Source organism: Ambystoma mexicanum, chromosome 7q, assembly GCF_040938575.1.
Source record: "Ambystoma mexicanum isolate Mex_15411 chromosome 7q, UKY_AmexF1_1, whole genome shotgun sequence".
Taxonomy (NCBI): Eukaryota; Metazoa; Chordata; class Amphibia; order Caudata; family Ambystomatidae; genus Ambystoma; species Ambystoma mexicanum.
Genome location: NC_090941.1, coordinates 614,839,078 through 614,861,679, shown reverse-complemented (window position 1 = coordinate 614,861,679; position 22,602 = coordinate 614,839,078). Strand labels below are relative to the sequence as shown.

Below are 22,602 nucleotides of genomic sequence, written 5' to 3'. Positions count from 1 at the left end.
AATTGTTTAATTTAAGCAGCAGACCCTGATGGGTGGAGGCATTATTGGGTCAGGTACTGCCCCGGGCAGAGTTAACATGAGGCATTACCAGATGCAGTAATGCCCTGCAACGGATAGGTTTATTGCTACCAGCCTCCCAACACTGAGAGTGCTAATAATTAAAGTTGAGAAACAGCACGGTTGGCGTTTCTCACACTGAGGGTGCTAATAATTAAAGTTGAGAAACAGCACGGTTGGCGTTTCTCAACTTAAAAACAACTAGAACCCAAGATAGCCTCTATGGTCAAGGATGGAGAAGGGAACTACACCTAGTCCCTTCTCCCTTTCCATGGCAGACATTGCCATGGCGGGGAAGCGCAGGAAAACTGATTATTCCAGGCACCAGTTAGGGGCCAGGCATCTTCAGGTAAGTGGTGCATGGGAGTGGGTGATAGAGAGAGGGTAGGGGAGGTGGAAATTGGAGGCAGGAGGGAAGGAAGTGTGGGGCTACTTACCTGCTGCCTGGCAGGGAAAATGACAGCCTACCTCCACTGAGGTGGCTGGGAACGCAGGATTTACCATGAGAATGTTGTCACTATTAATTGAAGGCGTGTCTTAAATGGAACAGGTTTTGGGAGTGGGACCATGCGATAGTTGTACACCACTGGAAATGTATCATCTTGAATAATTAGCATTATGTTAAGAATCAATAATGTTCTTTGATTTACAAACATGGAGCTTTTGTGTGTAGTCTGTGCAAAACAGGATATGTGCGTTTCTCTCTGGAATCCTTGTGATCACCGTCAGGAGGGGGAGGCAACCTGTGGCATGTTAGATGTTGTTGCCTATGCCTCCCTAATCCATCATCGTTGACTCTACTGGCTAGGGTCCTTGGGATTTGTAGACCAAGTCATTGGAGAGCCATTGATGGGCTATTCCCGCAATAGTGCAATACACAACAAAGTCAGACTACTAAATGCACACCAAAGTCTTATATTGTAGATGGATATTAGGTATAGAACCGTTTCATGCTGTTGAGTTTTGAAATCACAAAAGATGCACGTTTTGATAATACCTTTTAATTAGACTAATTGGAAATAGTATGCATTTCTCCATCTCTGCATACTATTTCCAGTTAATAAAATAAATGGTATCAAAACCTGTGCGATTTGAGGTACAGAAAGAATTAAAGGTTTTAGACAGTGCTTTGTGTAACATTATTGTAAATGAGCATCTGGACGCAGGAAGAGTGGTATGTCCAGAGTGAATCAGGATTACCACTTACTGCAAGAAAAGCAGTCGAATGTATGAGGTTAAATCCACGCTGTATAAGATTGGGGCTTGTGTCGAATGTCTAATGCTCTGCTTCTTGCTGCCTCACACACAACTTAATATCTCTTTGTTGTCTCCAATTCTGAACTAGAAGGGTTTTAAAAATGGATGTATAGTTCTAATTCCAGGGGATTATCGGGCTAGGAAATATTAAGCCATCGTCACATAGCTAATGCACTGCATCAGTGTTCTGTATATATTTGCGGGTGGGAGTAAAATGGGTGTCTAGGTTTGACTACGCCCCCAACTAGAAGTGACATTGCAAAGCTAGGCACTGAAGGCTGCCTCTTGCAGGATTGCTCTCGTCCTCACCACTTTCGAGGCTCCCTCCTTGGAAACCAAAGTTCACACTGCATGACCCCCGCACGGGACCCCTTCTTTATCATTCTACGACCTCGTGCCCCCATTCGGGAAACTTGTCTGCCCCATGTCTGATCCTGCTGATGCCATGTCGCACTGCAGGAAAAGCGTGAGACACACTTGTGCATTGTCAGTGCTTAATTTGTGGTGGTGTTTGCCGGGGCTGGGCCCCAGCACTTATTTCTGAGCCCCGGCACTTATTGTCTCAGACTGAGATTGATTATGAAGTAATGATGGCCAAAGCAGCCATCAACCCCAATGAGCAGGTGCAAACTGTAGTTTAACCCCAAATGTGTTGACACTGTGTGAGCAGCTCAGGGATGGCATCAATGGTTGGGAACTGCCCACCCACAGTGTCACAAGCATGCTAGAAAATAGTTGACCCCTGGCACTTATTTTCCTATAAATTAAGCACTGTGCATTGTCCTACTCACAGCTCTTTTTCTTTGCATTGCACCTTTACCTGGCAGCCTCTAGACCACAATCAGTAAAACAGACCCATTGAGACACTCCACACCATACTTAAAATCCTGATTTAAAGGCACTCATTATTTTACTTTACCAATTACGGTCATGATTGCAGGAAATAATAGACCTTTGAAGAGAAGTGGACAGTTGGAATTCTGTTTGGGGACTGGGTAACGATTGTTTATTTATTAGGCGCTTATACAGAAGTGTTTCAAAGTGCAACCATGCATAGGAGATAGGAGGGGAAGACCTAAGGAAGATAAGGTAAACAATATTACTAGGCGTGGTACATTCAGGTCATGCAGGGCCACAGAACCGGATGTTCATGGGGGGGGGGGGGTGGCAGTAGGGACCAGGTGCGTGCCCAGCCGAACATGGGTTAAGTGCAGAGGGATAACACTCTCATGGGTCAAAACCGAAGTGCAGTAGTGCTGCAGCAAGTGCAAGGCACAGAGACAAGTGCAGGAGACTGGCGAGGGAGGCTTGGGACATGTGAGGCTCTGTAGGTACACGAGGCAAACAGTCAGCAAAAATGGGCAGAAGTAGAGGAAGAGAGTGATAGAGCAGAAAGAGATGGTTAACAAGAGAGAGGGAGAGAGAAGGGGGTGGAGAGAAAAGTCTTCAGGAGTTTTCAGAACTTGAGGAGATCCGACTCAAGACGGAGAGAGGCAGGGAGGCTGTTCTAGAGGGAAGCACATGCAGTGGATAAAGATCTCCACCCCGCCCCCATGTCTGGTTGAAGAAGTGGCTCACCCGCAGAGAGTTGGAAAAAGAAGGAGCCGAGGGCTCGGGAAGGAGCGCATTTAGGAAGAGTGTTGCAGATAGTGGGCATTGGCCCCAGAAAGCCTTGTGGACAATGCAAAGTGTTTTGAACTTAATCCTTGCAGCCGCTGGGAGCCGGTGAAGGGATTTCAGCGCCAGAGAGATGCGGTCCCTGGGCTTGAGGCCAAGGATAATTCTTGCGGTTGAGTTGGAGGACAGAGAGTAGAGGAAGAAAGGTTGATAAAGAGGCTGTTGCAGTAGTCCAACCTAGAGAGGACCAGGGTTCTGAAGACAGTGAGCCTCTAGGGGAAAGTGAGAAAAGGTAGAATACCTCTGAGAAGTTGCAGTTGGTAGTGGGACTTTTTAGAAATGTCTGCAATGTGAGACGAGAAGGAGAGAGTGGAGTTGACGATGACCACCAGATTTTTTGCCTCATTGGTAGGTGGAGGGGCAGGGCCAAGAGAGGGCAGCCAGAGAGAAAGGGGGGAAGGCAGGAGCAGGGGTCCCGATGAGGACAATCTGTCTTATTGGTATTGAGGCAGAGGTCATTTTCAGCACACTATGGCTGAATTGTGGACAGTCAGTCAGGTATGAGTGAGGAAGAGGCTGATTGTAGCCTGAAGGAGGGCTGCGTGCCATCTGCGTAAAACTGAAAGTTGGAAGTGAAAGTGGCTATCTTATGGGCCAGGGGGAGCCATGTAACCATTGAAAAACCAGGGGGATAGGTTAGATCCCTAGGGGACACCGCACGTAGAGGGAGTGATAGGGGAGACAAATGACCCCAATTCCACCTGGGATGGGCGATCGAGAGAAAGGAGGTTAGCCACGCCAGGGCCTGATTAGTGATGCCCAGGGTATCATGGAGGTGTGCAATCAGGGTGTTGTGGTTTACTGTATCAAAGGAAGAGGAGAGGTCTAGTAGAATGAGGACAGTGGGAGAGTTGGAATCAAGATTTGAGCAGATCTTAACGGGTGTTGAGAAGAGCAGTGTCTGCGCCTCTGGATGCTCTAACGCCAGACTGCTGGTCATGGAAGCAACCAACAGATTCAGTGTGGAGAATAAGCTGAGAAATAGCCAACTTCTCCAGGAGTATGACCAGGAAAAGAGTGATAGAGATCGGGCGATAGTTTGCCGGAATGGATAGATCCGCAGAAGGTTTTTTAGGAGAGAGTGCACAAGGGAGTGCTTAAGAGCAGTGGGGAAAACTCCAGTGGTGAAGGAGAGTTTGCCGAGGTCAACCAAGGCTGGGGCGAGAGAGTCAATGTTCTCCTTGAGGGTTTTGGATGGACAGGGATTCACCTGTTTGGAGGAGGCTTTCATAGACAAGACTTGTCTAGTGACCTCCTCAGGTGTGACAGGGGAGAGAGAAGAGAGAAGAAAGAGTGTGGGGTGCGGTTTGCCAAGAGAGGTATAAGAGATGTTGGTGCATGAGGTGGTGAGAGAGAGAGAGAGAGAGGATAGGATATCTTGTGTTTTTGAGGTGAAGTGTGCAGCCAGGGCCGAGCAAAGGGCCTGGGTGGGTGCAACGGTGGCAGAGGCTGTGGCAGGATTTGCTAGTTCCTTGCAGACTTCAAAATGTTCATTCATGTTATTGGATGCTGCAGAGATGCAGGCTTGCATGAAGACTCTTTTCTTGGCGCGGATGCAGTCTCTGTACTGCCTTTGAAGGACAGTTCAGGCAAGTTTGTCAGCGGGTGCGCCCGAGGAATACCATTTCCGTTCTGCTACCCTGCATTTGCGTTTAAGGGTAGCCAGTTCAGAGTCGTAACAAGAATTGCACTTAGTCTTCAGTTATACCCTTGTGACGAGGGCTAGAATATCAAGAGTGTTGGAAATGGAGAGGTTAAAGTTAGAGACGGCTGTGTCAGGGTGAGAGTCAGCCGCAGGAGTAGCAGGAGGGAGTATGTAGAGGCAAAGGCAGCCACTGACATTCTTTTTATGGGTCGGATGACCTTGTAAATGGGAGGCAGTGCCGGGCTTATTGATGCAAGAGGAGAAGAGGGCTTCAGGTGAGAAGAGAGTGATCAGTACAGGAGAGAGAAGTGGTGAGAGGGATAGATGGAGGGATGTCAGTTGAGATGAGAGCATCCAAGGTGTGGCCAGCGGTGTGCGTTGGGCCAGAGCGTAAGCTGGAAAGCGAGAGAGAGTCGCAAAGATTGTGGAAAGGCCCTGAGGAGTCAGGTGAGTCGAGATGGATGTTGAGATCACCCATTGCATGTTATTGCGTGTCACTTATCAAACAATAGAATAAAAGCCAAGATGTGTGTTTGTCTGTTGTCTGATGCTATCATCAGTGGTCGAAGTGGGCGGAAGTGGTTGGGACCGGTGCTCCTCTACCTTATTTTATTACGTTTTACTGTTCCTATACTTTCATTTTATTAAAAAAACGTTCCGGAATGGTTTCATTTTAGAATAAGTGTAGGAAGCAGTTAAAGCTTGCACTTCAGTGCACTGCAGTGAACATTCCCTTAAACAGCAGGCACGTTTGTATTATGTCTGGAAGAGGGCATGGCACTGGGGTTTGTGGGGAGCAGGGCAGGCCAGCAGGGAACATAGTTCCACTACTTCTTTTCATACACTTTGACCAATGGCCGTCATGCGCAGTTGTGACTGCTAGTGGGAACTATTGCCTTAGTATACATAGAGACAATGCCAATTCACATAGCTTTTCCTGTTGTCACTGCTAGAGGGAGCTGTTGCGTTAGGATATGTAGGGATCCTACTTTGTGAATGAAACCTGCACTTTGGCCTGTGTACACTGTCTCTTACACTAGTTGATTATACAATGTAAACAAGGCAATTGCCAAATTACACGTGACTTCTTGTGTGTGAATGTTGTGGCGCCAAAAAATGGTATGGAATGGCGATTGTCTACCGATGTCATTGTAGAGGACCCAGTCCTATGATTTGGCTACAGCGATGGTAGGCATGAGCGCAGCCATATTGATTTTAGAATGTGCCACTTAATCTCTAAAAGTGTTTCAAGTGTCTCCAGTACTAAACAGAATTTCCTTTTTCAGTTTTCGCACAAGCAAAGGTGTTGGGTATTCCGCCCACTTTGTTGGAAACTGCCTCATAGTCACATCACTGAAATCAAAAGGAAAAGGATTTCAGCACTGCGTGAAGTACGATTTCCAGCCAAGAAAGGTATGTGAAAACCAAGGTTATGGTGTGAAGGTTTGTAGCTGTGTGACCAAGACATCATTAATCTTCAAACCGAGTCCCAATGTGTTTTCTCCATTTATTCTGTTCGACCTTTACCATCAACCATACACAGACCATTGTACAAATATTTACAAATAAAACACAATCCGAGAATGTCCGAGGTGCCAACTCGGGCACGACCCTGAAGAAAGATCAATTGAAGTTGTTGTGATCATTTCACAGCTTATGCGAGTGCACGGGTGCATGCTAGATGCGTACATGCGAAGGGATGTTTCCTGCAAGTGTGCACAGCAATGATAAAATAGTGCACGTCAGATATGTATTCTAAGACTCCGCCTACTAACTCAAAGCAATCAGACTCGGGGAGAAGGGGTTAGAAAGGAGACTGGAGGGAGTTGATTCTGTAAACGCGTTGGAAATGAAACATTTTCCACTGGAGAGATTGCTTTTCACAGATGTGTCCATGTACTTGTAAAGTCACTGAATGGGTTCCAAGCTGAATGCAACCTGCTGGCCAGATCAGACGTGTTGCCGCTTTTTTTTTCTTGGTCTAAAGATTTGTTAGATGGAAAAATACCGCACTCCCTTTGTCACCCTTCGGGTTATTTGTAATGCTTTAAGAAACGTTTTCTGTACCCGATTTGGAATGAAAAGCCTGTTTAAAAATTAAAGGGGTCCAATCCAGAAAGACATTACAGGTACTAACCTTGGCCTACTGCTGACTTCTGTTTCCAGGAGGAAGTGAGGCCTAAAGCGAAGTTATTGATGTGCCTTTTTGTAAATCAAATTACCTTTCTTTCTTTTTTGTTTTTTTGTTTTTTTCCCTTTCCCTTTCTTTCTCTTCCTTCCCCACTCCTTTACTCTCACCCCCTTAACCTCTTTCACAAATCGTAGTTTCTGATTTCACACCGTCTTAAGGAATAAGGTTTTGTTTTTCTAGTAAACTGCAACTTTTCTTTTTGGTCATCTCTTCTTTCTGATCAATGGAGCTTCTGTCCAACTGCCAATACCGCGGTCCAATCATTATGCAGTAACCGCTGCTCCCTGTGTTGCAACCACAACAAACTGTAGAATCCACCATTAATTGGTGGTTTAAGTAATGGATCCTTCCCCTGACAGTTGCCGGACCACAGCTGTAGCTTACCAAGTCACAAAGCCAAGAAAGCTTCCTAAATAATTCTTTGTCCATCTACTTTTCTAAATTCTTTTGGGAAATTCAAAAGGACAGGACCATAGCTTATGTTGTAGCACCAAAAATGTCTTGGCCTTCTTTAGATTTTACAAAAACCCGGCACATGCAATGCCTCAGCCCCACCTTCTGCCCAGGCCAAAACCGTGACCTCGCCCTTCAGTTCTATTCCCTGTGCGTTTGCGATTGGATGCGTGTGGCACCATCAAGCCTTTTTCTCTGCATTTTATTTTTTCTTGTCAGATTTTTCTCTGCTCAACCAGACTTTCCGGTCATGTTTTCCCATTTTCTACTCCAGGTAAAACGGGGACTATCCTTTGTTCTTCATGTAAGCTCCACAATGTGGCACCCGACACCCATCTGCTCTCTGAGTGCTTGGGGCCTGGTCTTTCTTCGGAAGCCTGTTCCTACTGCAATGCCTTACTGGTCTATGCTCTTGGTCGATGACTTCAATGCTGGGAGGAGATGTTTTGACACCCAATGCCTTATCACCTTGAGTTAATTCAGGAAAAAACCTCAAGCATTAAGTGATTTTCTGTTCATGGCACCCCAGTCTGAGGACTTTTTCCTGGCAGTCTCCAGTAGTGGGATGGATCATTTGGATCCTGATATTACCAGGAATTGTCCCAAGGTATCCCTTAACTGGTCACCGGAGTGAGCGCTGAGGTTTCCTGTTCAAGGGATAAAGGTACCGGCCAAGCCGAGGCTCCCCATTCCGGGGATAAAATGAACATCGGCAAGGATGAGCATCCATTCCCCAGGGGTTTAAGCAACCTGAATTTTTAACGTTTCACAAATAGGGGCTTAAAAGAGCACCAGCAGCACAGTCTTCCCCCCTGATGAGGGTAAAGTCATCAAGGCTTTTTCCCCGAAGCTCCCTGTAGCAGGGCTAAACACTTCACCAGTGCGGCTGCGGTTCCCTAAACATAGGAAACCAAAGGTGCCTAGTTTAAAAACTTTGTGAGAACCACGTGGAAAGTCTCACAATGAGATGTTCGGTCAAAAGGTGAAATAGCTCACAGGACCGGGCCTACTGTTACCCAGGCTACAATTATGACGACCAAAATAATGGCTGGTTACTGAGGCAAGTGCTGTTACTACATTATCCTTGGCTCCTGTGTCTTAAGCATGTCCTAAATCTACCCCTACTTTTTTTCTTTTGCCCGAGGGTCCAGGGGTTGGCCCGACAACGATGTCATTATCACCCATGCTCTCTCTATCTTCAACATTTTCTCCTCTACATGATGTGCATCAATTTATGGTGTGGAGAGGGGAATGCCAACAGCCAAAGGCAGGCTACGAGAGACTGGCTACGAGAGACTGAAACCCAACACGGGGTATAGCATCAGAAAGCCCACAGTGAGCTGAGCAGTGTCAAACAACAGACAGGTGTAAAAACACCCAACGTCTTAGCTGGGCTAAGAGAAACCAAGGAGCAGAAGTGAAGCTGAATGCACAAGGTGGGCTGAGAGTAATTGAACCACTGGCTAGCGTAGAGAATGCAAGCTGGATTGAAGAATGTCTTAATTCCAGGTTGGGGTGAGGAGCTGGAACCCATAGAGAAGGCTAACTGAAACTTGCAAGCCACTAAAGAAGGCACATTAACGCCAAACCGTGCCACAAAAAGGTACACCAAAACCTGAGGTGGGGTGGACAGTAGGAGTAAGAGAGACTGAATATATTGAGATGAACTTTCAAGTCTAAGAGACATTGAAAATGCAAACATAACCAGGAGCCCTAGTGAACAGTCCTCACCAAAGAAGGGGCATCAAAAGCCAATCACCATTCAGTTAAGAGGGCCAAGGCCCAACCCTTTTTTGTTTCTAAAGATTGTTTGTCGTTTTACAGTGGTAGGGTCTGAGTTTAAGCAAAGATACGTTTTGTACAGGTGACTGTTTCTGTTGCGTTATAGGAGACATCTTGATGAGCACCTGGTTGCAGCTTTTTGTTGTAGAATTCCCTGACCCTGAGACATGGGGGTAGCATAGGTTTTGTTTTGCTGAGATAATAAACCTAGATTATCTTAGATTGTATATTGTCTGTCTCCTAATTTTGATCTACGACACTATATATATATATATATATATATATATGTGTATTATATGTATATATATATATGTATCTTGAGACTGTTTTTTCTTAACAGTCCGAGTGAGAGGCACTCCCCCGTTCTTTGAAAATCACCAGGAAATAATTTTCTTTTTGGGAAAAAATGGCCTCTTTATTATGCAGACCATGCACAGCACATGACTGTCAATAAAAACCACCTAAAATGTGGTGCTCCATAATGTATGGTTCCAATCGCCGCGTTTCGCGGTTACCTCACCGCTTGTTCACAACAAGTGATCCACACAATCAACACTGTTTAAAAACACCCCATGTGACAGGAAGTTTGCCATAGAAAGAAGACTGAGTGGCCCAGAACTTTCGGATCGGCCATCTTAGAATGGGTTCAATAATTCAGTAGTTGTACATGTTACATTTTCATTTAGGAGCCCACTTTACATTTAAAACAATTAGTTAATAATATTCTTGCCATTTAAAATCAGTTAGCATAAAAACATAGAAAACAGAAAAAAGTGCAGCGTGCAATCAGTTCTTTAAAGTGCATAGTGCATTTCCCAACTTTATGTGTTTGGGTAGACTTAGGCAAATAAGTGTGCAAATCTAGCAAAGTTAAAGTGCAAAATGGTATACTTAAGGTGCGTCGTGCTGCTGTTTCTGTGTTTAAAGTGCTTAGTGCAACTGCGCTGCTTGTAGTTATATGTAGCACATTACTTGGCATAATTGTAGCGGGTTTCGGGAGTTATTACTAATTTATCTCTGTTCTTGCCATCTAAGTGTAACAGATAACATGTAATCACAAGTTTGAGTACCCCATATCGTAGTCTGGGCTGATACCAATCTTTTTACATTTTGCCATGAAAAAACATCTTATGGTTTTCAACCGGAAAACCGAGGCATCATATAGTGTCGTTTTGATTTTTTAGTATAAGTTGGAAACACAAAATGTCTATAGTTAGTGAACCTTAGTTAAAATTCAACATTTTGAAATCTATTGAAATTATTGTTAATACAATTAAGATTCATTTTTAGGCTTGTGCCACAACCTATATTAATTTGTACTAATTTTAAAACTATTAATGCCTCATGAACAGTGTGTCTTAAAGAACAGATCATTTTACCACTGCCAATATTAGAATGTACCGGTTCCTATTCCTGAAATTGTATTACTGGCGCCACCCTTCCTTGCCTTCAAAAATCCTGACACATGATTCACCATTAAAAGGTTTAAGAATCACCCTAAGAGCATAAAACCGAGAAAAGAAGGTTGCCACATTGGGCCTTCATATCGCACAACTGCCTTATCCCCTAAACCATAGTTTCGAAGAAGAAAGACAAGGAGATAAGAGAGAAGAGGAAGAAACATAGAACGGAAGGAGAGACCCATCGAGGGAGGAGAATAAGGAATAAAATAGGATAGAATAAAATAGAATAGAAATAGTATCAAATACTTGAGCATGAATATTCTTCATTAAGATACGAAATTATGGTGAGAGATTAACAAATCAAAGAGACAATACTAGTCTGAAAACGATTATTACAGATTGACTTAATTATAAAATCCTCATTGTCCCAGAAATGTGTACATTTCCTCATCCATATTATGGCCAATTGGATATTTGGTTTCAAAGTCTAATATGCAACATGTCTCTTTCTTATGAAGTGTTTTTTCACGGTCACCTCCTTGTGGTTCTTTATCAATTTTGTGGATACCAAAGAAGTAGAATCTCTGCATATTGTTAGCATGATGGTCTTTGAAATGTTTGGCCATTGGGTAGTTGGGGTCCTGATATCGGATAGCCCTTACGTGTTGCTGAATCCGTATCTTCAGCTTGCATTTGGTGCTGCCTCGATACCGTTTCTAGCAGGCACATCCCAATGCATATACCACGTACTCTGTTTCACACGTAATAGCATCCATTATCTTAATTGTGTTCCCCAAAATTGGATGTTCATAGGTTGCACAGTTTCTAGCATATTTGTAAATATTGCATTTTGTGCATTTATAGAAACCCAATCTTTGTGATGTAAGCCATGTTCCCTTTGTCAATGTAGCATCACTTTTCATGAAGCTTTGGACCAAGGTGTCCTTCAAAGAGCAGTTACGTCTCAGGCTTATTTTTGGGTACAATTTCAGATTACTTGCAAGGTCTTTGTCTGCCAAAAGGATCTTCCAATGTCTTTGAAGAATGCGTTTGATTTCCTGTGTTTCATTATCAAACGTCCAAATTAATCTTGTTGTGGCTATCTTTTTCCATTCTGGCTATTGTTTTGGGACCTGTGAGGAGGTTCGATCTTTCCTGATTTCTAGCTTTTATAGAAGCTTTCTCAATAACCTTTTTGGGATAACACTGATCAGAAAACCCTTTTGCTGCAATTTTGCTTTTTAGATCATATGCCCTCAAAGTTGAGTTGTTCCGTCTGATCCTTATGAATTCACCATAAGGTATGCTCCAGATTAAAGTCTTTTTACATTTTGCCATGCAAAGGTGCATTTGTTCCAGTCGGTTTTCTGTGCAGTTGTGTTGTTAACATATGATCCACAATTCTAATGTTCACATCCAAAAAGGTACAGCTGTGTGTCTCTGTAAATCTGAGATTGTGTTCATATTCGTTAAGCAGCTTCACAAGATCGACCCATGCCTTCTCAGATCCCTTCCAAATTATAAAAAGATAATCAATATATCTTAGCCAGAGTACAATGTTTTCAGTTAACATATGATTTTGATCAGACCAGACATCGGAAGCCTCCCATGCCCCCATTGTAAGATTCACGTACGATGGGGCAAATGTGCCCATCGCAGTGCCTTGCACCTGTCTGAAGAATTCATTGTTAAAAATAAATACATTATTATTTAAAACCAAGTCAATCATCTCTTAAACCATTTGGGTGTGTTCTAGATAGTTCAGTGACCTTGTCTTTAAAAATCTCTCACAAGCTTGTTTACCATATTCATGCCCGATAGAAGTGTACAATGACAACACATCCATTGTCGCCATGATATAGTCATGTTCCCATGGCACATTGTCCATATGTTTAAAAAAATCTGTGGTATCTTTCAGGTATGAGGGAAGGAAAGAGACAAAAGGAAAAAGCACCTTGTCTATATATTTTGACATATTTTCCAAAACTGAACCTATTGATGAAACTATCCGTCTCCTTGGTGGTTTCCTTATGTCTTTATGTAGTTTAGGAAGGAAATAAATTGTAGGTATAACTGAGTTGGTTATTGACAGAAACTTACAATTATCTTCACTGAGGATGCCTTTGCTCTCCCAAACTATGAGGAAATCATTCACCTTATCTTCCAGCTCTTTAATGGGATTGTTCCCAATTCTTTCATAACATTTTCTGTCATTGAGCTGTTTATATGCCCCCTTGATATAATCCTCTTTATTCATAAGGACAATATTACGTCCTTTATCAGAGGGCTTGATGACACAATTGGTGAGTGTTTGTAGTTCTTTTAAGGCCTTCCTCTCGTATGTCAAATTATCTTTAAGTTTCGGTTTCTTGACCCTTCAATAGTGTTTTAAATCTTCAATCACAAGCGTTTGAAATGCTTCAATGTTGTTCCCTAGGTTTGCCATAGGGTTAAATTTAGATTTTAATTTGAGCTTACTCTTGGTGGTCCAGTCTGTCCTTATATCAAAGTCTTCAAGGTCTATCGTGTTTTCTTCACCTTCTTTGTCGGGCACAGTTTCTTTTTCTAGATTAGCCAAAGTTGTTAATGCTTCCAAATCATTGATGGTTAGATCTGTTTTGCCTCCTTCTTTGTATGTTTTTTTTGGTGGCAAATTGGTTAATTGCAAAGAATTTCTTCAGGCGTAATTTTCGCACAAAATGATTGAGGTCAATGTGGGTTTGAACATAGTTAAAGGAGGCAGCTGGGCAGAAATTCAAACCAAGATTCAAAATCCTTTCGTGATGTCTCGTTAGGGTATGGTCTGACAGACTGATAATTTTCTGGCCCCCATTTTTGACTGTACTGTCTATTTCCCAGAGCGTAGCAATCTATCCGGGATATTGTTCATGGCATTGGTTTCCCCTCTGCCCCCTCCTCGTTTTGCCCAGCCGCCTCTGCTTTTTCCCCCCCGACTCTTGTTTCCTCCTTTTGTTTGTTTTTGTTTCTTGCCATCTTGTCGCAAAAGTCTCATCTCATCTAAAAAATGTAAACGTACACTTGGCTCATCATTTTCACTTGCTGTGGCATCCGACTCAGATGCTGAGGATTCCATATTTCCATCTTTTGCATTTTCATCTGTCAGAGTAGGGGTGTAAGTCAGTCTTAATTGCTCAAATCTACGAGCAAATGTATAAACACTCCCTCTCTCATAATCCTCTTTATCGCGCAAGAATTTACGTTGTTTGCGTTGTTTTATTTCGTCCTCATAGCTCACAAGATTTTTCTCCATATTGATCTTTAATTTTTTCTCCTTCTCACTTTCAGGCATCTCCGTCAGCCTTTTCTCAACCTCTTCCATCCTCTCCAGAATCTTCTTTCTGTCGGTTCCTGCATATTTAACCAAAAGCTGCAGAAACGTATTTCAACATGTGTTTGTGGCTTCGCCCCATTCTTTGAACATTTCGGGATCTTGTTCCTCGAAAGATGGAATAGTTGGTATTCTGAGGCCTCGTGGGATTCTCCCCACTTCTATATAATTCTTCAGGGAGTGCTCCTCCCACCATTTGCTCACTTCTTTTTTATGGAGTTTTTCAATTTCTTTTAAAAGCCCAATTTCACTGTTGCTTTCGGCTATTTTGCTGGTACTGGGAGCCGTCTTGCTCTGTTTAAGAGTTTCATTAAAGAGAGAGGCAGCCTGTGCCATTCTCGTTGCTTCTTTATTGGCCCTGGAGCTTGCAATGTTTGTGAACGGTTCAAAGTTAGTAATTCCTGGTGTGTCCGCCTTGTTTGGGGGCGTTCACTCTTCAATTCAGTCAGTGTTCAAATATTTATGGACGGGGACGTTATCGCTTATTAAACTGTGTACTGCGCACGTCGCGGGTGACAGAAGATTGCCTGCTTTGTTGTTTACGCAATATTTCAAAACTATACATATACGCACTAGAGGCTGCTTTCCACAGAACCAGGCTTGTTATCCACCTGCCCCCAGCCATCCTAACGGGGCTGGCTACAACAACTCTATATTGTTGGCCTTTTTTTTATTTTACACGAGTGCGCAAATGTGCTGACGGGCCCGGACAAAAGTTTCAGGTGTGAGATAAGTGTTTGTGTCCCTATGTATATGTTGTGGGGTTATCTTTGTAGTGTGGAGGGTTAGCAGAGGCAAGGATCATTGCTCAAGATCTTCTGGAGGAAGCAGCCCACTATGTGGACACTTCGGCAACAAGAGTACCTTACGGCTCTGATTCATGCAGGCATGCTTGGCTTCATGTAACTACGCTTACAAATGCGGTTCCACCATTCAACTGACCAAAAATCGAGGAAGAAAAAGCAAGCACTCTCAAATGGAAATCCTTGTCAGTGCTCACTAAACCACTGTCTACCAAACTAGCAGGAAGAGGCAGATCAGAGTTCTGCTGCCATTCTTTTGCAAGGTTTTGGAGCTTCCAGGATCACATGTCCCAATAGTCGGAGAGGTTTCCCAGCCTCCAAACAAAGTTCCAAACGGTCCCTGGAAAGATTGTTTTTCTCTCTCCTATTCTTCCTCCTAAGCAAGCTCCTCCACATCAGCTGATAATGCTAATGAGTGATGGTCAGGCATGGCCCAGTGGTACCTCAGAGGGAGGGGGGTGACATCTGTCTTTCTGTATAAAGGCCTGGAGTATTATCACTTCTGATTCCATCAGAATCAAGCAGCAGTTTTGGTTGTCGCTCCCATCTTCCCCTTCCTCTTGCCACCCCCATCTTCCCCTTCCTCTTGCCACCCCACTGCAGCAGATTTGCTCCCCCTTTCTATGAAACGCCTCCAAATGAAAGCACGAGAGGTGAGGATTCCACTTTCATATGCTTGTGGTGTCCAAAGTGAATTAAGAGGCTGGCCACCTTGTTAGATTTGGGGACCTTCATCAGTCATGCATGGATCAATTCTGCCCTTCAACCCTGGCGAATACATCTGTGCAGTGAATCTGAAGGATGCAAATCTGACAATCCCAATATGGCCAGCTTGCATGAAATGTCTGAGGTTGTCAGTGGGTCAGTCTAACTTCCAATATAAAGTACTACTGTTTGGCCTAACTTAAATTCCATTAGCGTTTATGAAGAGGAGGGTAGCAGCTGCACCGTATCTCCACTTTAAGGGCCTATACTTGGATGACTAGTTGACGCAAGCTTATTCCCCACAAGTGGTGGAGAATCATCTGCAAAGCCTACTGGACCTGCTCTACAACATGACTATTGTTGAACTGGTCTAATTTTGTTTTAAAGGTCACACTTGTTTGTATTGGCATGTGCTGGGACACATTCTATGCCAGAGTTTATCTGATGATGCAAAGATTATTAGAGAAGCGGAACACATGTATTCTCTTCCACCTCGTGTTAATTCCAAAAAGGTTTGGGCTTCATGGCTTTGTGTGTGCTGGTGGTTTCCTGGCCATGCAAAAGATGATCAGGAACCAGCTTGCACTGAAAGCTTCCTGGTCACAGGCATCAGAGTCCCAGTCTGTACAAATATCGGATGCGATGCCCTTTTTGGACTCCCTCCTGCAACTTGCCATCACTTCAGACCCCTCTCTTGGGATGGCGAGCCACCATGGATCACATAAAATTCTTCAATCTTTGGACCAGAAAGGTACAATACCCGAAGGAGGTCTTGGCACTCTTAACAATCATCAACACCTAGAAGGCATGCCAGCTCAGTCTCCTAAACAAATCTGTGCAAATCCGGACAGATGTCAATGTTTGACATAAACAGGGTGGCACAAAATCTGAACATCTGACCATGTTATTGGTCGAAATATGAGTGGGCCATTGTCAGGGGATATGGCTTTAGGCAATTCACTTTTCACTTTCAGAGAACACTGACCCATACTCTTTGAGCCGGGGATAGAAGAAATTCTGCTCAAGATTATCGGGGCTCTTTATAATAACACCACTGTTCAGCACGCGGCCAATTGACACAAAAAATCCAAACTGCAATAGGTGTTAAACAAGGATGCCTGCTTGCCCCAGTCCTTTTCTGTTAATATGTAAATGATATGTCGAAATATGTTGAAGAAGCTGCAGGAGACACCCCTAAATAGAAGGGAGGCCTGTGCCCATGCTCTCATATGCAGATGAGTGTCCTTCTTGCCCGGACACCCAATGCTCGTAGAGTCCAACTTTAGGCATTCTCTTCCTACTTTTCCCACAACCATTTAATTTCGAATGAAGTCAAGTCAAAAGTAATGATCCTCAGTAATGCGAACAGGGGCACGTCAAGATGTGTATCAATAGATGTAGTGGACAGCTCCACTATTCACCTCAAATCTTTGCTGGAAAGCCATATAGAGACGGCTTCTTGAAAAGCCTCCACTGCTGGTTTGCAAACACAGGGACAACTATGCTGCAGAAATTGAAAAGGTTTATTGTGCAAAGTTTGGAGTCACTGTTGCTTATGGTCCTGAGCTATGGGGGCTTGACAAATCGACCAGTTAAAGTGGCTCTCCTGGAAGAACCTTTTATGTATACTTAAATGTTTCCCATAGGCCACTCTCCATACAGATTTTTACTTCCATAAGCAAGAGAAAAGTGTGACGGACAGTCTGGCCAGATATGCCGTTAAGAGGGCAGCCTCGTTGATAAGTTGTCATCACTAACAAAAGGAAGGTTGAGTCGCAGCCAACATGTGTAAGGCAAAGAGAGTGGATTTGGCCCATTTTCTCCTGGCGCGCCCTGCTTATGATTTGTTTAGCTCCCAAAGCATCCTCCCTTTTCTAAAAAGTGAAGTACTTTTGAAGAACCCAGATGATGCCCTGACCTTTCTTTTGGGGAATCTGGACAGTAACATCAACAAAGCTACCACAAGTTTAATCTTTGGAGCCTGGCAGCACAAGGCAAAGACTAAGGCCCCTGCGGTTGCGAGCTTGGTCGCAAATATAGGTGGTTTGTCACCAGCTCTCCCCTATGGTGCTAATCAAGGGGTTTTAACACATCCTTTTTATTACTGTATACTTATATCCTTTTAATAGTCTTAATGTCTGTCTTTATCTTCCACTGAATTCATTGTTTTTTCAATCCTGTGTTCCCTCCTTGTTGCCCTGTGGGCGCTATGAAACAGAATTGACTTACTGTATAAGCGCCTAACAAATGCACATTAAACAAATAAAATGTCTTATTCCAATGTTTCTTTATATTTTTATATTGTATGCTCTTTACTGTTTGTATTATATCTTATTATCATAAAAGACTCAGCGAGTCGAAAGTGTAAATAAAATCTACAGCTAAATCTTTGAGCCGGAAATCAACTAGGTGACCCATGCCTTTTTTACAAATTTTGTGAGTTGGGATACCTCAGGGGCAACGTGTTTTGTCTTGGAAGCAAGACAACACAGCGAAACATAGGTTTGAATCCCAAATTAAGCACGTTATAAAAGAACAATTATCATTTTTATAAATTATAATTATAATTGGGGATTCCCACAGACCCCTTTGCCACGAGTCTGAATAGGAAGTGCTCTTTTTTGCATTGAAAGACGGCCAGGGGGAGAACACTTTAGGAGATGTGCTGGAAATGTTTTGGAATTGGACAGAGACCTTAACCTTTTTTTCCCCTGGTTCATTGGGCCCTCCTAAGATCCCAGAACTCAATTGGATGTTCCCTGATCTTCATAGCTCCTTGGTGGCCGACTAGGTTCTAGTTTTCAGATCTCATGAACCTGTCATGATGGCCCCTAGTTCGCCTTCTGAACCTGCTGACGTGTTTACTCAGGGGGAGGGTCAGATCCGGCATCCTTCCCCTCGACCCTTGAGCTTGCAGCATAGTACCTGAAGTCAAGTCCTCTTGGCTAGATGGGCATGTCAGAAACAAAATGCAAATATTACCGGATTTGCCAAAGTTCCTCAATAAAAAGCAAGTGGTTGAGATTCTGCCACTGGTGTTTAGCTAAGCAGAGGAATCCATTACTGGCATCACTGGACAATATATTATCATTTATCTTGTGTTTAGCAGCTTTAGGTAGAATTCTGTCTAGGGGCATAATTAAAGTCGGACAATCTTTTTACATCTCTAATCCAGTGGTGATGTGACATTTCCATGAGATGTGCGACTTGTATCCACCCATTCGGTGGATTTGAAAGCAGTCTTCTATATACCATACACCATAAACCTTTTGAACCAATGGTGATGGCTCTGCAGATAAATGGAACCCCAAAACTGTTCCTCAAAAGCTGATGCCAAAAATCTATGCAGCTTGAGGCAAATGGTTTACTAAAGGGAAATACCAAAAGGTAATGAAAACCGTCTGAATTCAAAGTGAGGGGTGCTAGAGTTGTGCCTTTCCCTGCTTCACCCATATATTTTTCTATTTCAACAAATGTTAAAAAAAATAAATAACGCTGTCATTATCATATAAAAGGTACTAGGTCGTGTTTTGGATGACGCAGCCAGGAAAAACGTGTTCCAAAATTGCCCCTGTCCAAAAAGGAACCTAGTCCCTTTTCTATTTTAATTGATGGTGGCCAGACGGCCGGAGCATCGGGGACCCGAGTGCAAGACTCCGGTCCCGCAGGTAAGTTTGGGTTCACTGAAGGGGAATTGGGTTTTTCTAACGTGGGGAGGCAACAGGGAGAGCCTTCTTGTTGCCTCCCCGCGTTAGAAAAAGAAAAGGGAAATAAATGCACCCCCGGGGAAGGGCCTTTGGTGGCTGGAACAGCGGGCAACGATTGTGTAATCTCGCCCACTGTTACAGCCACCGGATTGGCTGAGCATTCTTCTTTGGGTGTGAATAGTAAGTCTTAATTCATGTCTGAATTCTCAGGAAGAAAGCTCAAAGAGCTTGCGTCTGGGGCAAGAAACAAACTTCCCAGTCCTCTTGTTATCTGAAAATGTGGTTTATAAACCAGCATACAAGGCTAATTTGTGTTTCTTCTTATGGCTGTCTGTGGATGGGAAGAGGAACAAAAGTTAAAACTGTATTCTGGGTAATGGGGTGCATTACTATATGAAGCCTAATGAGTAAAGGTAAGCCATTTAAATGCAATTAAGGCTTAATAGGGAGCCAGTGATGGCTCCCCAGAATGGGGTAATGTGTGCCTGTGTGGACACTCCAGTAACAATGAGGGCTGCCGCCTTCCCCAAGGTTTGGATTTGCTGGATTATATATTCACTGGAGCCCATGCTAAAGGGTATTGTAATGATCTAGTTTAGAGCCAATTATGTCTCTGGCAATGGTGGCACAATATTGTTCTAAGAGATGACACAATTGCTTATGTACAAGAGGAAAACACTGGTTGAATTTTGGATAAAGTTGGTATAGCATCTAAAGTTCTACCAAGAGATTTAAACTTAAGACAAGTCTTGATCAGTTGCCCAACAACATCATCTTTGAGGAGGGTTGAAGTGTCTTATCCCAGGAATAAGGGGTTGAAACCACAAAGAACTCCATTTCATCCAACCAATTGTCGCACATCCATTTTTCTATAGGCTGAAAAATAAGTTGGAAATGAGAAATATTGGACTGATGATCTGTTTCTAAACTAAAAATCCGTCTGCAGCATAGCTCTGATAAATAGCACTTTGTCAGGATGGCAGAATTGTTTAATATAGATGTTAAAAAATAGGTACCATTCAAGAGCCCTGATGTACTCCTATTTCACTAGCTCAGGCTAAAAACAGCACCCCCGACTTTAACTCTGGAAGATCACTTACTCAGAAATGATGCACCTTTTCACACCCCGGCCACACCTGATTGGCTGAGATAAAATGGAATGGTCTAGGGTGTCGAAGGCTGCCAACAAATCCAGTTGCTGAAAGATCGTATTATTTAAGATGGAATCTGCGTTTCTAACCTCAAAGCTAAAGTCGTCATCAGTAGGAGGCACGACAACAATCAGACACTGCTTCATGGGCACTCTGTATTCCAGCAGACAGCCATGGCTTTGCCGAAGGTGTTACTGCAGACGTCCAAGTGGTCCATTCAACCATTTCAGGAATAAATTGGCCCACCCGGACAGCTCGTCTTCAGACCGGTCAGACTCCTGAAAAGTAAAAAAAATACTTGTAAGCAAATAAAAGGCGTCCTACCACAAGCCGTATTCAAAATAATTTGCCCTTAGCTTGGCACTGACAATCTCTTTCTTTGACTGGTTTACAGAAGTATGCTCTTCGTTTAAGATTTTTCTGGAAGCTGTGACTTAATGTAGTCTTAACTTTGTCATTGAACCTGAAGACACACTCAAGGTGAAAAAGCAGAGACTACACACCATCCTTCTTTCCCACAGCAACATCACACAGCAAAATGCAGACTGGCACAAACATAGCCAGTGATACAGTTGCAGCAGAATCTGAGCCCAAACCTTTCTACATTCCATTCACCTGGCACACTACAGAGGAATCACCAGGATTGCCTAACACGTGTGGCCTGAAGCTGGTGCAGTTGGGTCCACCGCAGTGACATTTGACATCTGTAAATGCCCACACAGAGCTGCTTAGTGGGCATTTAAAGATGTTGGGTGGACCTGGCCTGCTCAGCCCCTACACTGCCTACGCCTCTTGCACACTATAACCATCAAAAGGTTGCATAATCAAAAGGCCGCCTCCTCCACCTGGCTTGCTGTGTGGAATGCAAAACTAAAGAGAGCAATCAATCTAATCAAGGCCAATGCTGGATACCCATAGGATCCAAGAAACACATAACCATGCAGAGCCGTATCACCGACATTCAACACCCACATTAAAACCATCTGGGGCTCGCTACAGCATATAGTGACATCTGCTGGATTTGCAATGAGAGGAACCATGAAAGGAGGGAATGGCAGAAAAGATGGATGCAAACCAAATATATCACAGCAAGCAGCAAGAGAGTGGTCAAAAAAGAAAACCACTGCACCTAGAAGCTAGCCCCACCTGCAGATACAACCGGACTGATGGGCATCGCAGTCAGCCTCTGACCTCACTAGCATACGGTATCCCAGATCTAGCACAGAAGGGTGCTGTTATGATATATATATATATTTATATATATATATACATATATATATATATGATATTTATAACGCAACTATACACAAGTGTTTCAAGGCGCAACGAGGCAAGGGAGGGGGAAAAGAGGGAATACAGACGACGATCCTACTAGGCCAGGTGTCATTCAGATTGCGCAAGGGAAGGGGGAAAGGAAAGTGCAGGGGAGGGGGGGGAAGTGCAGTACATGAGATAATACATAAGATAAATAAAGAGCGGCCAGCAGGTGGCAAGTGCAGGATGAGTGCAGACAAAAGTGCTGGTAGGGGGACTGTAGGGATGCAGAAAACAGTCCCCAGGTGCTGGGGTTGCCGGGCAGGCAGTGCAGGCGTGCAACTAGCAGGGGCTGGGCCTGAGATCAGATGAGTGTCCAGGTAACCAGTGCAGTATAGTATCAGACAGGGCTTCAGCAGAGGGGACGGGGAGAGAAAGCAGAAGCAAAGAGGAAGGTTTTAAGGTGCTTCCGGAACCGAAGATGGTTCTCCTCAAGTTTCAGGGAGGCAGGTAGGCTGTTCCAGTGGGAGGCCCCAGCCAAAGAGAGAGATCTACCACCAACTTGTTGCTTGGAGAAGCTACTGACCCTGAGGGAGTTGGAGGCGGATGAGTGAAGAGCTCGAGAGGGAAGATATTTAGAAAGAGAGAGTTGAAGGTATTGAGGCCCTAGGCCACAGAAGGCCTTGTGTATGATACAGAGGGTTTTGAACTTAATCCTCACAGCCACTGGGAGCCAGTGCAGCGATTTCAGTCCTGGAGAGATACTATCCCTGGGCTTGAGGCCAAGGACAAGTCTCGCAGTCCTGTTCTTGATGAGTTGCGGAGAGTGGAAGCAGGAAAATTTAGAAAGAGGCTTTTGCAATAGTCCAGCCTAGAGAGAACCACAGCTCTGGAGATGGTGAGCTTCTGGGGGATGGAGAGGAAGGGAAGAATACCTCCATAGGAGGTGCAGCTGGTAGTGTGACTTCTTAGAGATGTCAGAGATGTGAGGAGAGAAAGAGTGCGTGGAGTAGAAGATGACACCAAGGTTTTTAGCCTTGCAGGTGGGAGCAGGGAGAGGGCCAAGAGAGGCCGGCCAGAGAGCTACAGGAAAGGAGGGAGTGGGTGTGCTGATGAGGAGTATCTCAGTCTTACTGGCATTAAGGCAGAGGTCATTGGCGGCACACCA

At 44.0% G+C, this 22,602-nt stretch overlaps 1 protein-coding gene across 6 annotated transcripts in view; it reads left to right on the top strand.

Moving 5' to 3' along the window:
- NBEA (neurobeachin) overlaps positions 1-22,602 on the top strand; it is a 2,584,133-nt gene that overhangs the window by 382,164 nt on the left and 2,179,367 nt on the right. For all 6 annotated transcript variants that reach the window (XM_069640609.1, XM_069640605.1, XM_069640608.1 and 3 more), the window contains exon 6: positions 5,923-6,049. In XM_069640609.1, coding sequence (XP_069496710.1) covers positions 5,923-6,049 — 127 coding nt within the window. The remainder of the gene's footprint in view (positions 1-5,922; positions 6,050-22,602) is intronic.